Raw genomic sequence first — 12,769 nt, forward strand, 5'->3', positions numbered from 1 at the left:
GCGAAACGTCTTTATTCTTTCTGTTTTGTCTCGATTTGCATGTGTCTGTGTTCATCCAGGGGGCCTACTCGCAGCCTTCATCCCCTTACATACCCCCAGGGGCTTATCCTCCTCCTTCGTGGGGGTCAAGCTCCGACACGCAGCCTTCCAGAGTCTCCCATGAGCAGTTCAGAGCTGCACTCCAGCTGGTGGTCAACCCAGGTGAGAACGGCAGAAAAGAAGCACGGAAGCACAGGTGGATGCTGTGGCTTCCTTCGGAGTGGGATTTTTTTTTTTTTTTTTTTTTTTGTTAAAGAAAAGGCTTTGCTCGCCAACAGGCGACCCTCGGGAATACCTGGACAACTTCATCAAGATTGGCGAGGGCTCCACGGGGATCGTGTGCATCGCCAGCGAGAAGCACAGCGGCAAGCAGGTGGCGGTCAAGAAGATGGACCTCAGAAAACAGCAGAGGAGAGAGCTGCTCTTTAATGAGGTGAGGGGGGGAACTAATACTGATGCAGCTCAACCTTACTGCTGTCTTTAATGTTCATGAGGGATTATCCCGGTAGATTTGTTTCCAGGAGGAATTTAATGGTTTCATTTTGGATTCCTGCACGGATATTATTTGTCACAGATTGTTGACGACTTCAATAAGCAGCAGCAGAACTGGAGCTGGTCTGTGTAGCATCATTAAACATGCTACTTGGTGTGGAACACACAAAAAATAAATCTGTTTTGTCAGGTAATAAAAAAAATAGTTAATCTTGCCACTTTTTTATTTTTTTAAATAGCGAAGGCAATTCAATTACTAAGACATTTCTGCATCTGTAATTGCACTTATTTGCAAATTGAGCAAGTGTTTACTCCGATAGCATTAAGCGAGTAATTTATTCAGAGATGTGCATGCACACAGTAGACGTAACTGGAAATTTTAGTTAGTTTTTTTGTTGCTTATATATGTACAAATTGGCACAAACTGCTCAGTGGTTCTAATGTTACACGGAGGCTGAAGTGGACCTACACACAGGTTCTGGTTTCTGTGTTTTGGAGAGACAAAAAGACCGGGTGCATGGATGAGCAGCGCTTTGAGGCAGTGGTTCTTCACTTGGGAACCAATTTGCCTCATGTAATCCCATTATTTCTGAATGTAATCCCATTAAGGTTAAGCCTGCATCAGAAGGGAAACGTTACATTTTATCCAATAAACAAGTTATAATTATTAAATGGCGAAACTGTAAGATGTTTTGTAGAACATATTTTATTTTAACTTGTGAAAATTCAAACAGATTTTCTTTTAACACAATGGATTTGACATTGATTGTTGAATATGTGACTTCTTTAGTGTTGCAAATTGGATTTATTTTTATTTTTACAAACCTTTGAACAAACGAGCAATTTCTGAAACATTAATTTACATTCAGCTTTTTCCATCCTTCTCTGTTGAAGGTGGTGATCATGAGGGACTATCATCATGAAAACGTCGTGGACATGTACAACAGTTACCTGGTGGGAGACGAGCTGTGGGTCGTCATGGAGTTCCTGGAGGGCGGGGCGCTCACCGACATTGTGACTCACACCAGGTGACCAAACACGCTTCACAAACATGGCTTAAAAATCACTGCTGACATGTGAAAAGCTTTGGTCTGAGGCTTAATATCAGTAAAGACTTGTGGGTTTTAAATATACTCCACAATCTTTTTATTTCTTTCTTTATTTTTTATTTTTGGAGCCAGAAAAGTGAAATATTTTGAGTAAAGCCAACAGAATAATTGGTTTATCTGCACTTTTAATGCTATTAGTAACAATTGTAATAGAATAGTAGTAGAAGTTGCATCTTGCCTTTCCAACCAAGGCAAGATGCCTTGGTTGGAAAGGCATCTTAGGCATCAAATTAAAAGAAATCTTTTAATTTCGCTAACATGTTTATTTTACCTGGAAGTAATTTTGAACTTAAGTGTATAAATGTTCCTATTGAGAATAGGAATATGAAAATAGAGGAGGTAATATGTACAAATATATATTTGTCCACGCACGCACGCACGCACATATATATATATATATATATATATATAAGTTAATCATATTTTGTATTTTTGCTGTCCTACTATAAGCAGATAGTCCTGAAAATCAAAGTCCTTAGACATCTGGCTAAAGGTTAACTGACTTCAGATTATGTTACATATTTCATTTCATTTCCATTGCAATTTTCTTTAATTTGGCAATAATAACTACTGGAAATTTGATTATGGTTTTCAATCAAATTGGTAATTGTTCTATAGTACTTTTTCCACATAAAAATGTAAGAAAACAACAACTTACAAAAAGAATATAACTGAACTCTAAAAGAAACTGTAAAACAAATGACGGGCTCAAACCATAGAAACCTGAAAACGTCCGTCCAATCTATTTGGAGGAAACATAACAAAGATGGATAAGTTCAATCCAAAACCAGCTCAACAGTTTAAGATGATTTTTTTTTCCCACTCACCAACTTTCTAAATGGTGATAGTGTAGCTGAGTTGTGTTTCTAAGCGGCTCTTCCTCATTGTTTTAAGCTTACTTTGTGCTCGGTGTGTAATTACAGTCATTTGCGTTGAGTGTCAGCAGTAACGCTGCGCGGTGTCGACTGCTAATAACACGCTTTGTTGGGGCCGAGCGCCGCTGCTGCCGTGAAGGACTTTGAACGCTCTCCCACGCAGATGTTTGCCTGTTTGTGTGTCGTGTGTGCGCACCCGCGTGTGTGTGTGCGTGCGTGTGTGTGTGTGTGTGTGTGTGTGTGTGTGTAAGGGAGAAAGTTTAGGCACACATGAATGCTTCTGGAAATACTGATGGAGAGATTGGCAAAAAAAAAAAACATTACCTCACTCTCTCTGAACTTTATTTTTGGAAGTTGTTTCAGTGAACCAAACCAAAAATCTCAACAAATCTCATAAATCTGAGGAATTATTTATCATTCTTAGATTTACTGCCCTCTCTGAAATACTGAATGATTTCGCCTAATGGAGTTTTGCTGAAAACTATAAGAGTAAATAAAAAAAAGATATGTATATTATAGTGTATTTTCAGTCCAGCTGAAATCTTGCCAGTGTTTCTGTGAAGCTCTTTGTTGCTTTAATAACAGCTGCAGGTTGCACATTGTGGCCTTATCAGTTTCTTCTGCTCTTTGCAGCCAGCTTACACACTCAAGTGAAACACACGCACACACACATTCTTTCAGACATGTTACCAGTGGCACAATTAAATGTCATAGTGTAGATTTCAATTAGAATTTACCTCATTTAATGAGATTTTTTTTATTTTTTATTTATATAATAAGCTGCATTTTTTTTCGTCCATGTGTCATTCTCTTTTCCCTTGACAACCTTTCCAGGCTCATTAAAGTTGTTTTCTACATTGTCAAACAATTTCCTTTTTCAGTGAACATGTTTTTCCACTGTTCACCTGTGTGTTCGTGCATGCGTGCGTGCGTGCGTGTGTGTGTGTGCTAAAGAGGGAGCGTATGAGTGGAGGCTGGGGGGGAGATTGCAGAGGTGATTTGTTTTTGCGTACTCCTCTCAATCCTGTTCATTTTAAGTTAACCAGATGGTGTTTTTTCCCCCCTCTATTTGCTGAGAGCTCATTAAACTCCTGTGATTGGAAAAGCATACATGTGTGACTGAAATACAATAACAAAAAAATAATAATTAAGAAGGAGGAAATCTGCACCAAGCGATGATGTATATGTGTGTGTTTCTGTGTATGTTTTTGTCACAACAAAACTTTTTTTTTTTTTTTGAGTAAACCCTTTTACAGTTGGAGGAGAAGAGTGCACGCTGAAGGATTCGCTGCATTTGCACGCAAACATACAGGCGCAACGCATCTGCGTGTCCCTCCGTGGAGTTTTTCACAAATATAAATGAGGAGAGATCAGCATACAGTCTCTCAGAAAATGCACAGGATGGCCAGGCCAGCTGGGTCTGGATGTTAATGTTCAGTCAGGCTGTGTGGGCTCAGTCAGATGAACTGCATCGCCCTGTCTCTCCATATGGGACCCTCCTGCCTGCTTGAACATCATGGCTGCAGCCGCTCTAGGCTACAGGGGGATGTTTAGCAAACTGCATCTCTTTATTCGGCTAACGTTCGGTTTTTACAGGACTTTAAAATTAAGACTTTCAAGTCTGGAGATGTGTTCTATAGTCACTAATTCAAAGAATGGTTAAAATGTTTGCTTTGCTATAAAAAAAAGTGTAATTTTTCTGATGGATTGCAATGTGAGATTCTAAGGGTATGATATGACTTGAGTAAAAAACAACAAAATTGTTGCAAAATTGCTGGATTCACATCTAGGACCTTTTTCCTACAAGGCAACATTATATGCAGCCTGATAGCCTGATACTTCACACAGTTATGCCCAAAATTACATTTACAGGGTTTTGTTCTCAAGAGAAAATGCATACAGTCAACCCATGGCAGATTATTTTTATTCAGCAAAGATTCTTCTTTTGGAAAATCTCGCGTTTCTCAAAAAAAAAAGTCATAATATTCATATTATGTCACATGGCATGTCAAAACTGATTTATATCCTTATCAGTAACCAATATAAAAACATTTGTTGATTTTATAGCAATAGATAAATTTCTCAAAACAAAAAACAAACATTAATATTACTTTTAGTCAAAAAAAAGTAATGATTTCCTTGGCAGATTTCAGTTTAGCTGTAAAATAATAAAGTTAGTGCCTCTGCAAGAGGTGTGGAAGTTATTTGTTACTCAAGATGGCAAGACCAAGTTCATCCAAACTCAAAACATGGCAACTTTTCAGCTTCTGTGCATGCAGCGTGCCCACTTCAAATGTCTGACCCATTATAGCTGTCCGACATCACAAAACAAAACGAAAAATGACTTGATGAAATGTTCTGCTTTCTATGGAATACATAAAGGTATAAGACGATGAAATTAGCAGGTATTAGCTCAGGTATTAGCTCACATAGCCAGCCTTCAGTCACCTGTGTAGCAGAAATGTAGATGGTGGCTTTGTCAACTGAATCACTTGGCGTCTGATTCAAAGGGCTGAAATCTGCAGAAGTATGACGTAAAACCGATAGAGTATTGAATGCGTAGCTTTTTTTCTTTTACCTTTGTGGTCTGGTGGGTTACCTACCCGCGCCTACAGCTGCGTTTGCTTCCTGCAGGATGAACGAGGAGCAGATTGCGACGGTGTGTCTGTCGGTGCTGAGAGCTCTGTCCTACCTGCACACACAGGGCGTCATTCATCGAGACATAAAGAGCGACTCCATCCTACTGACCAGCGACGGCAGGGTAAGTGCAGTGCACACGATCTTTTTAGGCTATCAGTTTGTCCTTAAAGGTACTCCAGGCTTTGGCCACTTATTGACATTAATGCACTCTGACCCTTCTTTGTGGGTGCAGTACAGGCAGTGTGAGAAACTCACTCATTCATCAATTACAACTCGTGCCCGAGTAATTAAATCCTACATAATGCCTCCTAACTACTTGATAAGACATGATTAACTGAGGCATAATTAACTGCTAATAGGAGAGATTAGTGTCTTCTCTCGAAGCTCTTCATCACATGGGGTCAGGATAATTCTGATCTAATATATTTCCCACTACATGTCCTGATGGCATATCTGCGTGTGTATGCGTGTGTGTGTGTGTGTGTGTGTGTGTGTGTGTGTGTGTGTGTGTGTGTGTGTGTGTGTGTGTGTGTGTGTGTGTGTGTGTGTGTGTGCGTGTGCGCGCGTGGGTGTGTGTGTGCGTGGGTGTGTGTTTTGCAGATCAAGCTGTCAGACTTCGGCTTTTGTGCCCAAGTTTCCAAAGAGGTGCCGAAGAGGAAATCTCTTGTGGGCACTCCCTACTGGATGGCACCGGAGGTCATCTCAAGAATACCTTACGGGACTGAGGTCAGAACATGTGCACCCGTGTTACCATATCCTCACAGAGGTGGTTAGTGGTGAGAGGGTTTGGTGAGCAGTAACACATCGGTTTCTTTGGGTGTCCAGGTGGACATCTGGTCTTTAGGCATTATGGTGATCGAGATGGTAGACGGAGAACCCCCTTACTTTAACGAGCCCCCTCTGCAGGCCATGAGGAGGATACGAGACAACCTTCCCCCACGGCTAAAGGAATCCCACAAGGTACGGAAAGAAACAGTTCAGGGCTATTCAAGAAAAGATGGAAGTATGTAGTCGTAAGTTCAATGGTTGTTTGGTTTGTTTACAGTTTTATTCGGCAACATTTAGCCATTGGGTTAGCAGAATTTGACTCAAACTCAACAAAAGCGGGAATAACAGTAACTAGAGTATGGTAACGGTAATCAATATGAAAGGGATTAGGAGAAAATGGAATGTGACGCAAAAATATGCTAATCAGTGCACAATGGAATTATTTAGCCACATTCATAAACCTTTTCAGCAGTCTTACAGACATTAAATAACATATCAACCAAAGTAATGTAGCAATAGCTCACACTAAAGAGTTTAATGCAAGCTATGACAAGATAAAAAAACAACTTGCTAATGAATGACTTTTGGCCACATTTAGCAATGCTTTTGGCAGTAAGGCTTTGAAAATGTGCAATTATGAAAATAGAATACTTATAAAAGAACATTTAAATGTTTTTGGAAACTGGTGGAGGCTTTGAGACGAAGTAAAAGTAGGTGAGTTCAGTGGAAAACGTGACTCGGTCGTATTGGATGTCGTCATCGCAAATTGCAATGTAAAGTTTACCTTAAATCGTGCAGCTCTAGTTGTTAGGTGAACGATCAAAACTAGAACTTCATCCACATTCGAATTAATCTTTTATTAGCTCTACTGTTTGTTCCCTACTTGTTGAGCTAAAACAAATCTAAGCAGCTCTTTTCTAGTCACTGAACATTCTCTCGCAAGTGTTTCTAACTTTTGAAAAACGTAATTAGCCTACTGCAGTTTACTTTGCAGTAAATCAAAAAGCTAAGAATAAACACAAGCGTGTCGCATCCTGCAGGTATCGTCGGTGCTGCGGTCCTTCCTGGACATGATGCTGGTGAGGGAGCCGTCGCAGAGAGCCACTGCCCAGGAGCTCATCCAGCACCCGTTCCTCAAGTTGTCCGGACCGCCGTCCTGCATCGTTCCCCTCATGAGACACTACCGCCATCGTTGATCTCCTGGCCTAATCGCGTCCTCTTCCACACTAAAAAAACAAACAAAAAACCACATGCTTACTCACCCCCCGTTAAGGGTGGCACCGCCCTCATCCAGTCAAAACAACCTACTGCGTGATGGCCCGCCACTAACACCTGTAACCGTAAACGTAGATTAGCTCGAGGAATATTTAAGAAGTATGTTTATAAAACACATGCACACAGAAAAGAAGAAGGAGAAGGAGCTATCGGGACGTTCTGTTGAAGCGTGAGCCGGTTCGCGACGCTGCGCTCTTCTTTCTTCCTAGACTCAAGAGTCTCCAGCTGCACGTAGACTCATAGTAGCCATCAGCCTTCCACAGCTTCTGAAGGGTGCACTGAGTTGCTGGCGAGGCAGAAGGACCTAAGTGACCCCCGCTGCTCCAAAGCAGAGCAACAGAGGGCCAAACAATCAGTGTGACGAGAGAGGCTTCTGACCGCCATCGGTCCATCATTTAGAGAGGGACAGGCTGCGTCCTAGCAGCCGAGGCTAGCGCCGACAAGGTCACTCGCATCCCTCTCTCTTCTCTCTCACACACATACACGTCAAAACGCGAAAATGTATTTTAGAAAAACCTGTAACATTTTCTGTACAGTTTTGATAATTTGCAGTATTTTATCGTGTCGTAACTATTGTGATATGAGCAGTATTAAATAGAATTTCTGCAGAGATCTTTCCTACTGTTTATAATCCAGTTTTTGCTTAAAGATATAAGAGATATTCCAAATAAATCCAGCTAAACCTAACTGTTACTAAAAGTACTTAATATATTTATGATCTCAACATTTGTAGACAGAACTTCCATTAAATGTTTGAAAAAAAAAAAAAAGGGTAATGTCAGAATTTTCTATGACATTTTGAAGTATTTATTTATTTATTGGATTTGGGGTGATATTTTTTATTTGTAGTGTGGCCTTTTTTTCTTTTTTTTCTGTTTTTTTTTTTTACTTCATGTTTTCTCCACGATTCTTAATGCACTCGAGCAAAAACAGTGATATCAGTTGTTATGTAATCCAAGCAATACCCCAAACCTATTTGTAAAACTATCAAGCCCAGCTTTTATGATACTGTAACACCATGAATTTCAATGTAGCACAGATTGTGTGGATTTGGCAACAAAAAAAAAGAAAAAGAAGGATATTCCTTGCCTTTTTTTCTTCTTTCATATTAGCTTAATGGGTTTCCTTAACTACTACTTCGAGTTAGCTTCACACAGAGATCAGGATGCTGACAAAAAAAGTCTTACTTTTCACTCGCATCCTCATCCCACCTCTGTCTCTTGTCGTCACTGGAACCGTGCTGCCATTCTCATCTCCAGTCGAACCAGAGCAACAGTGTAATCCTCCTCCCTACATCCCCTTTACCCATCAGTCACTGTGATATGTACATATGACTGTGAGCGTGAGTCTGTGTTTGTCGGAGAGCAAAAGAGTCGTGTCTCTGTACAGCATCTGAAAGCGTGTGCCTGCGTGTCGTGCGCCCGCCCGCTAATCCTCGACACTGGGTCAACATCTGAATGAGTATACACTGATTTGTGGTTTTGGCTTGTACAGTGATATTGCATGTTTGTTTTCAGTGAAGCTGGTTTCAATTAAAAAAAAGAAACGCACATAAAAAAAAACAAAAAACATCAAGTTGTGTTGCATGGATTTTTCTTTCATCGCCTTTTTCCGATCTACCGTACTTCTCTCTCGGTGTGTCATATCAATCAGAGCTGATTTTTGTTGTCGTTTATCAGCACACTTGTCGGTTTGCTCCCGGGGAGCTTTGTTCAGTCATCATCAGTTTTGCCTCTTTTTTTTTTTTTTTTTTTTTAAGTCTTTCATGTTCTCTAAATTCAAAAGTTCTCATTTCAAACGACTCCACCCAAACTTGGCCGCTTAGGAGAGAAGCAAAACGACACATTCATGGATTGGTGTTGCTATAATATATTATGTTTTTGGTCTTTCTTTCCTATAAGCCATTTCCCACTGAAACACAGTAATGGGATATTGATTTAGTTCAGACAAAGAATGGAGCTTCTTTTTCAGAGAGGAAGGCTTGAGCCCAGTGAGCGAAAACGTGAAAAGTATGTGGGAAAGGGTGGCCACAGCGAACCTTTTAAAATGTTGTTAAACACGTTTAAATGTGTAATTAGGATAAAGCCAGATTGGATTATGCAAATATTCAGAAACCATTAATACGCTCCGAATCAATCAAAAGAGTGAATTGTTTTCCTTTTCAGGGAGCTATCTATGTTAGACTGAAAAGAAATTACTATGGGAACGACTCATGATTCAGAACTGATGAAAATCAACAAAAAAATGTGACAGTTTCATTAAAAAACAAGTCATAAATCCACAAACAAACTTAATTAATACACTACTTTTAACCCAACAATGTACGTATTAAAATAATACTGTATGAAACTTATGAGTTACTCTGAAGCTCGTAAGAGTATACCTAAAATTAATTAAAGAATGACGATTAAAAACCCAAGCTGACAGGCTGGGCAAAGACTAACTGGAAGAGCTGCTGAGATTCGTATTTCTGGGTTGTGAATTTAACAGACGAACTACTTGAATGGAGGAGAGGCAAGAGGAAAGCCATTTCCAACCTGGAAATCTCCAGTTAAGGTGCTTTGGTCATACGAAACCACAAGAAAACTTTCTGGCCCTCATGCAAAACACTTTGTGGAGGAGAATTAACGTTACACATCAACTTTGAGACATCACCTCTGTAAAACACGGTTGTGGCAACAGCAGGCTGTGGGAAAGCTTATCTTCAGCAGGTAAAAGGAAGCTGGTTGGAGTTGATAGAAGACGGATGGGATGGAGCTAAATATGCAGCGCAATAATGGAGATAATAAACTCTTTAAGAGTCCTAAAGGCTTGAGACTGGGGTTAAGGTTTACCTCTACAACTTTCCAGAACATATAGCCAAAGACACAATAGATCAAAGCATACACATGCATTAAACATGAAAAATCCAACCAAGAACTTTTGTCATAAATATTAAAACTGAGGGTCATACATGATTTCTGTCCATTCTAATCTTTAGCGATTGTACAAAGAATGATGGTAGAGATCCACGTTATTCTCGTATCACTTTACAATTAAGTTATTTGTTTATTTTTAGGGTCTTTGAGGCGAAGAACTCATTTCGACGCGTGAATCCCAGTGAACATCATCTGGTTATCGGCGCAGCGCAATGACGTCATATTAATTAGATGACGCCTGTGAAGTTCACTGTGAGCGAGTCAGACGGAAAACACCCAATATGTCGACATATGAATTGCAGCAATATTCTTTTAGCAAAAACTATTTAATGTACAGTCTCTGCCGCTTCATTAGTATACTTTTGAGTGTAAAGATTTTACGTGTTTTTCAAGAGAACCTGCTCTCAAGGTGAAGGAAGTTGAAGGTGAGGCTCTTGTCTCTGTTAAGATATTTAACTTTTTTTTTTAATCCAGCAATTGACGCAGTCTTGTATTCTGGACACATTTACAGTGGGTTAAACAAACGGAACGTCAATTGGAGGCTAAGCTACTGGGTGAAACCCGTCCGCTGGACCACAGGTGAGGTTAATTGCTCTAAGGCAGGGGTGTCCAAAGTCGGTCCTCGAGGGCCGGCGTCCTGCATGATTTAGCTTTCTCCCTGGTTTAACACACCTGCATCAAATGATTACGGAAGAGGATTAGGGCCACCGAAAAAAATAAAAAATAAAAAATTCTGATTTTAAAGTCAGAATTCTGACTTTAATGTCAGAATTCTGACTTTAAATCGCAGAATTCTGACTTTAATCTCAAGTCAGAATTCTGACTTTAATCTCAGAATTCTTTTTTTCTTTTTTCGTTGGCCCTAATCCCGTAAATGATGGCTCATTAGAAGGCCTAAGGAGAACACTGACTTGATGAGGAGGTTGTTACAACCACTAGGGAGAGAACTAAAACATGCCGGCCCTCGAGGACCGACTTTGGGCACCCCTGCTCTAAGGAATGTGCAGTTTTGTTTTTGCTACATTTATGGCTACATAAGAAGGACGTGAAGCATGTCTTTTGTTATGAGGTGAAGGTGGTGGCTGAATTAATATGAGTTGTGTTTGTTTGTGTCTCATTGTGTGCAGAGCCCAGCAGTGCTGTTTAGCGCAGTGGGTTTACCTTTAAATGTTGCCATAGCAATACTTTAGTTTTTAACTATAAAAACGTCAATTAGACTTTATGTTCTTTCATATCTATTACAGTATCATCTTTAGTTGTCTTTTTTAAAAATTGTTTCCTTTTGCATGAAAGACTTGTACTCTGCTAGAACAGTGATGTTTATTATTTTATTCGATAAAGGAATGCTAAAGTTCTCGTGTCAGAATTTAGATCTCTATTGTAGACGTAAAGGAGAGTCGTCCCACCAACTGCAGTATTTGTCAGTGTTGTAAGCATTCCTATACTCTAAATTTCTTACAATTATACCATCTCTTAGACACCATAAACAAAAACAAGTCCTGCCTTGTTGGTGTGTTAACAAGCTGCACAAACAAAATGTCCTTTCTTTTTTCTTTCTTTCTTTTAGTTCTGGGACAGAAAACAAAATGTTCTCGTCCTGTGGGGTATAGATTATGAAATTTTATTGAAGGTCATGATCAGAGAAGGCCCCTCTCATGTAAAAATGGCTATTTGTAATTTGTGTTTCCAATAGTAAAATATTCAGTGAGTTAAAAACTTTAGTAAATGGCTTGGTGGATATGTTGCAATTAAAGATATATGTGGTTTATGAAACGTTCAATAAGTCTTGGTGATAAACATGGTGTTTTCAGTTAGACTTTTCTTGGCTTATATTTTCTCTCAAGACACAGATTTAGAGGAAAATCAATACCGTGCTTTCCGCACTATAAGGCGCACCTAAAAACCTTCAATTTCCTCAAAAGCCGACAGTGCGCCTTATAATCCTGTGCGCCTTATATATGGACCAATACTGAGCCACAACAGGTCTAGTGCGTCCTGATCCACACTCCATACCAGTAGGTGGCGGTAATGCACACCATTAAGTTGCTTGCCAACCGCCATCAAAACAAAAAGAAGAAGAAAAAGAAGACAACAGGTCTAGCAACCATAGACATAAGATCAGACGCCTCATGGACCGCTCTCGCCTATTGTCGCTGACGAGATTTAGGGCGGCCATCTTGGAGCGGTCCACCACTCCACTCAGCGTTATGTGTTTAGCAGGCACAATGACGTATTTGCGCATTTAATCGATCATAACACGCTTTTTTGTTACTGGAAACCATATTCAAACATCTATCAAAGCTACATTTATAAACAATGGTATTATTTAAGTATGTTTTTAATACATAGTTCAGCATATTTAAATATGCTTAGTGGCTATAACAATAGAATAGGAATGGAATATTCTGGTATTGATGTATGATGAGCATATTACAAAGCACACAGCCGTTCATAATTTATTTAATACATTATTTAGTAATATCGGAAGAGAGACAGTCTGCGGCGGCAGCGTGTCAATTGGTCTGTGTTACCCAGAAAGCAGTTGGGCACAATATTGCAACACCAACACTGTGAGTGAAACGATGACTGGGGCAGCCTACTATATAAAGTACTCTGGGACCATTTCTTTATTATTTCACATCCACATTTGTAT

The 12,769-nt window shown here is 39.7% G+C and overlaps 1 protein-coding gene across 5 annotated transcripts in view; it reads left to right on the forward strand.

Annotated features, from left to right (window-relative positions):
* pak5 (p21 protein (Cdc42/Rac)-activated kinase 5) overlaps positions 1 to 8,769 on the forward strand; it is a 70,385-nt gene extending 61,616 nt beyond the window's left edge. For all 5 annotated transcript variants that reach the window (XM_008398331.3, XM_008398330.3, XM_081602071.1 and 2 more), the window contains 7 exons: positions 60 to 201; positions 318 to 472; positions 1,426 to 1,559; positions 5,150 to 5,276; positions 5,756 to 5,881; positions 5,981 to 6,115; positions 6,964 to 8,769. In XM_008398331.3, the coding sequence (XP_008396553.1) occupies positions 60 to 201; positions 318 to 472; positions 1,426 to 1,559; positions 5,150 to 5,276; positions 5,756 to 5,881; positions 5,981 to 6,115; positions 6,964 to 7,119 (975 nt within the window). In that variant the 3' untranslated portion in view covers positions 7,120 to 8,769. The remainder of the gene's footprint in view (positions 1 to 59; positions 202 to 317; positions 473 to 1,425; positions 1,560 to 5,149; positions 5,277 to 5,755; positions 5,882 to 5,980; positions 6,116 to 6,963) is intronic.
* Positions 8,770 to 12,769: the final 4,000 nt, after the last annotated feature.

The sequence above is a fragment of the Poecilia reticulata genome, chromosome 21 (genome assembly GCF_904066995.2).
Source record: "Poecilia reticulata chromosome 21, P_reticulata-male-v2, whole genome shotgun sequence".
Lineage (NCBI taxonomy): Eukaryota > Metazoa > Chordata > Actinopteri > Cyprinodontiformes > Poeciliidae > Poecilia > Poecilia reticulata.